General features: G+C 39.6%; 1 protein-coding gene across 3 annotated transcripts in view; it reads left to right on the top strand.

Moving 5' to 3' along the window:
- The window catches only part of LOC143282094 (zwei Ig domain protein zig-8-like), a 330,851-nt gene that overhangs the window by 298,731 nt on the left and 27,120 nt on the right, over positions 1-5,000 (top strand). For all 3 annotated transcript variants that reach the window (XM_076587583.1, XM_076587581.1, XM_076587582.1), the window contains one exon: positions 3,585-3,605. In XM_076587583.1, the coding sequence (XP_076443698.1) occupies positions 3,585-3,605 (21 nt within the window). The remainder of the gene's footprint in view (positions 1-3,584; positions 3,606-5,000) is intronic.

Below are 5,000 nucleotides of genomic sequence, written 5' to 3'. Positions count from 1 at the left end.
GGGAATACTAGTGGAAAAAAAAAAAAACGAGAGGCAAGGCCTTCAAGACTCACTTGTGATACACTGAAAAAAAAAATCCAAGCTTTTTATGTATTGTGTATAATTTCAAAATGTAATGTTTAAGACGAGAAAGATCAGTTTAAAGCGAATTAAGTCCCCTAGCATTAATTACAGAGTAATTTCCCTTTTTTACTACCTCTGCACCAAAACGTTTGCAAAATAAATAAAACTTCCATGCTTAGCAAACGAAGTTCCTGTTTAAACAAAAAATGATGATAATGACTGCTCTTGTTGTTGGGTTAGAATATCAGATCAAAGTGCCAAGTTTAGAGAATACAAAAAAATATAAATATAACAGTAAATGCAGTTTGCATATAATTAGGCTTCATTTTTTTATTTTTTTTGTGCCCATCCCAGAAGTGCAATATTGCTTTAAACAAGATGACTGGAAAGAACTGAATTTTTCCTATTTTTATGCCTAATTTGGTGTCAGCTGACAAAGTATTTGCAGAGAAAATGTCAATGTTAAAGTTTACCACGGACACACAGACACACACACACACACACACACAGAGACAACCGAACACCGGGTTAAAACAGACTCACTTTGTTTACACAAGTGAGTCAAAAACGCGGCAAATTTAAACGAATCCTTCGTTTTACCTAACAAGGTAACAAGGGGGCGGTCCACGCACATGACATATACACGTGGGTTGTTTTTCAGTCCAAAGTTCCCCCCCCCCCCCCCCCCCCCCCTCAACCCCCAAGCCCCCCCCCCCACCTATATCTTTATCTGCACAATCATGGTGTCACCCCCTTGTCAGTCATGTGATGTGTGACGTCACGGTATTCACGTTCTTTATCTTCCTTTCATCATTTTTATTGTTAATTAACATGACAGCACCAGATGCTTCCCCTCTATAGGGGTTTATGGTATGTCATTCTTTGCACCCAGTCACACCATAAGTCATATCGATCTTGGGGGGGGTCTATGTCTGGTCAAAGAGCAGACCCAACTCAACGGTTTTTGTAAACTGCACTGATGTTTGTTCATTTCGATGTCAGAGCCTTTAAAATTTGTTGATGTAGTCATCAGGAGAAGGAGGGTGCGAGGAGCGTGGTGGGAAGGCGATACAAGCAGACGTACGGTGCACGGGTAGGTGACCAGGACAGGAGAATTCATAGGCGTGGCAGTAAAACAGTCCTTGTCAGCCTGATGGTCTTATAGCAAGGGTATGTTACAACCACTCAGTGTAAATGCGAATACTAGTTGCAAAAAACGAGTGCAAGTCCTTTCGATCCTTGGACTAACGAGAAAGAAAAGTCCAAGTAGTGATGTGTATAATTTCAGTATGTTAACGAGAAGATGTGAAGCGGAATTTCCCTAGGCATAATTGGTGTTTATTCTTATACCAAATATTTCACAGATTAACATCAAATACACAAAAGCATAAAATCTTCATCGGCTATTCATTTACATGAATACTATAATCTTTTTCTCTTTTTTTGTGAAAAACGTAAGTGATAGATAGATATTCAAATAAAAGAACTGATAAGAAAGAAAGAAAATAAGAAAAAGAAAAAAAAAATAGCGACAATGAATAGAGACCTATACTTTAACCCCATTTCATCTCATAGCCCTTTGGGGTTTTTATTCTGTTCCGATATTCATACCACATTGTAGAACAAAGAGCAAAGGTGATGCTACCTATGATCGCATAAATTCAAAGAGGTAACAAAAAAGAGAATAAAAAAAAAAAAGAAGAAGAAGAAAAAGCGTATTAATAGACGGCTCGTACTTTTTTGTGTTTCTCCTGGCATTGTGTCACTTGTGGAGTTGCGGTGGTGGGTTGTGTGTATTCTGTTGTTGAGCCAACGTTGTGCGTTCTCTACGATTGAATCCATGTTCTGTATTATCTTTTTATTGATTCAGTGTTCTGTGTTCTTTTGATGAATCAATGTCATGTATTCACTTTTTGTTGAATCAACGTTCTGTACTCTCTGTTGTTGAATCAACGTTCTGTAATCTCTGTTGGTGAATAAGCGTTCTGTGTTCTCTGTTGTTGAATCAACGTTCTGTATTCTCCGTTGTTGAATCAACGTTCTGTGTTCTCTGTTGTTGAATCAACGTTCTGTGCTGTTGTTGAATCAACGTTCTGTATTTTCTGTTGTTGAATCAACGTTCTGTGCTGTTGTTGAATCAACGTTCTGTATTCTCTGTTGTTGAATCAACGTTCTGTATTCTCTGTTGTTGAATCAACGTTCTGTGTTCTCTGTTGTTGAATCAACGTTCTGTATTTTATGTTGTTGAATCAACGTTCTGTATTCTCTGTTGTTGAATCAACGTTCTGTGCTATTGTTGAATCAACGTTCTGTATTTTCTGTTGTTGAATCAACGTTCTGTATTCTCTGTTGTTGAATCAACGTTCTGTGCTATTGTTGAATCAACGTTCTGTACTTTCTGTTGTTGAATCAACGTTCTGTGTTCTTTGTTGTTGAATCAACGTTCTGTATTTTATGTTGTTGAATCAACGTTCTGTATTCTTTGTTGTTGAATCAACGTTCTGTGCTATTGTTGAATCAACGTTCTGTATTTTCTGTTGTTGAATCAACGTTCTGTATTCTCTGTTGTTGAATCAACGTTCTGTATTCTCTGTTGTTGAATCAACGTTCTGTATTCTCTGTTGTTGAATCAACGTTCTGTATTCTCTGTTGTTGAATCAACGTTCTGTGCTATTGTTGAATCAACGTTCTGTATTTTCTGTTGTTGAATCAACGTTCTGTATTCTCTGTTGTTCAATCAACGTTCTGTGCTATTGTTGAATCAACGTTCTGTATTTTCTGTTGTTGAATCAACGTTCTGTGTTCTCTGTTGTTGAATCAACGTTCTGTATTCTCTGTTGTTGAATCAACGTTCTGTATTCTCTGTTGTTGAATCAACGTTCTGTATTCTCTGTTGTTGAATCAACATTCTGTATTTTCTGTTGTTGAATCAACGTCCTGTATTCTCTATTGGTGAATAAGCGTTCTGCGTTCTCTGTTGCTGAATCAACGTTCTGCGTTCTATTCGGTTGAATCAATGTTCTGTATCCTCTGTTATTGAATTAACGTTCAGTGTTCTTTTGTTGAATTGATTTTATGTATTCACTTTGGTTGAATGAACGTTCTGCGTTCTCTGTTGTCGAATGAACGTTCCGTTTTCTCTGTTGGTGAATCAACGTTGTGTGTTTTCTGTTGGTGAATCAACGTTGTGTGTTCTCTGTTGGTGAATCAACGTTGTGTGTTCTCTGTTGGTGAATCAACGTTGTGTGTTCTTTGTTGTTGAATCAACGTTGTGTGTTCTTTGTTGTTGAATCAACGTTGTGTGTTCTCTGTTGGTGAATCAACGTTGTGTGTTCCCTGTTGGTGAATCAACGTTCTGTATTCTCTTTGGTGAATCAACGTTGTGTGCTTCATGTTGTTGTACTCTGTTCTTGAATCAGCGTTCTGCATTCTCTGTTTTGTATTCTCTGTTGTGGAATCGACGTTCTGTTTTTTTCTCTGTTGGTGTATTAACATCCTGTGTTGTCTGTTGTTGAATCAAGGTCCGCCAATCTCCGAGCCCGGTAAGAAGAGTGTGAGACTTCTTATCCTATGCATTTGCTGTCACCACTACTAACTGCTGACATCTCAATCTTCTACTTCCTTCTCTCTCTCTCTCTCTCTCTCTCTCTCTCTCTCTCTCTCTCTCTCTCTCTCTCTCTCTCTCTCTCTCTCTCTCTCTCTCTCTCTCTCTCTCTCTCTCTCTGGTTGGAATTCTTCAGCGTCTGGCTGTTTTATGCTTTCTTTCTTTTTTCTCGCTGTCACTGAGCGAACTTTTCATGCTTTATTCATCCCTGCATTGTGCAATATTTTCGTGCATTCTTTACAGTTTTTATTGTATACGTTTGCTTTGTTTGTTTTGTTTTTCCATATTACTTTTTTGCCCTGGCTCTTTCCCCCCAGTGTTTATGCCTGACTTAACGTTCACACCAAGCATGCTTCGTTGCACGGTTGCACGCGTGCTCTATTGCTTCCATTTGATGCACCCTTTTCAAGTCCCTGGAACGTTGTTGTTTTCGCTTTTTTATGCACCTCTGACGTTCCCTTACTTCCAAGAACTCTTCATCACCCCCATTTCCTTCATTGATTCAGGAGCGAGCACGCATGTGCTTGAGTTAGTCTGCTGCTGCGTGCCGCATCGCTTTCACTTCATGCATCGATCCGTTTCACGCTCCGGCACGTCTGTTTCATGGTTGACTGCACGGAGCTGTTCTCGTGTGGTGTGTGTGTGTGTGTGTGTGTGTGTGTGTGTGTGTGTGTGTGTGTGTGTGTGTGTGTGTATGTGTGTGTATGTGTGTGTATGTGTATGCTAATATATATATATATATATATATATATATATATATATATATATATATGTGTGTGTGTGTGTGTGTGTGTGTGTGTGTGTGTGTGTGTGCGTGCGTGTATGTGTGTGTGTGTGGCTGTGTGTGCGTGCGTGTGTGTTTGTGTGTCTACCTTGTTTCTCCGCTGCATTCTTATGTTGAGGTCCACCCCGTATAAAATGCCTGTCTGTTTTTTTTTTGTGTGTTTTTTTTTGTTTTTTTTTTGTTTTGTTTTTGTTTTTTTGCGGGTCGTCAGTTCAGCCTTTGACTTGGTGTTCCTTACGTGATTTTAGTACTGCCAGCTAGCGGCAACATTGCCGTGGACAGCACAGAAAATAAAGAAGAAAATCTGCCATTATTTGTTCCGGTCTTTAGCAAGGTTTATGGAGTAATTAATTAAGCTTCCGGTCTGCTGTGAAAGGCATCGGTGTTTTACGTGGCGCGAACTGCATGACTCAAACTTCCTGGGTTGTTAGGTTTTTTGTGGTTGTTGTTTGGTTTTTTTATTCGCAAGCGCGCGCGTGCGTGCGTGCGTGCGTGCGTGCGTGCGTGCGTGCGTGTGTGCGTGTGTGTGTGTGTGTGTGTGTGTGTGTG

Source organism: Babylonia areolata, chromosome 5 (assembly GCF_041734735.1).
Source record: "Babylonia areolata isolate BAREFJ2019XMU chromosome 5, ASM4173473v1, whole genome shotgun sequence".
NCBI classification, from domain to species: Eukaryota; Metazoa; Mollusca; class Gastropoda; order Neogastropoda; family Buccinidae; genus Babylonia; species Babylonia areolata.
The sequence above is the reverse complement of the archived record's forward strand: the minus strand, read 5'-3'. Positions and strand labels throughout refer to the sequence as shown.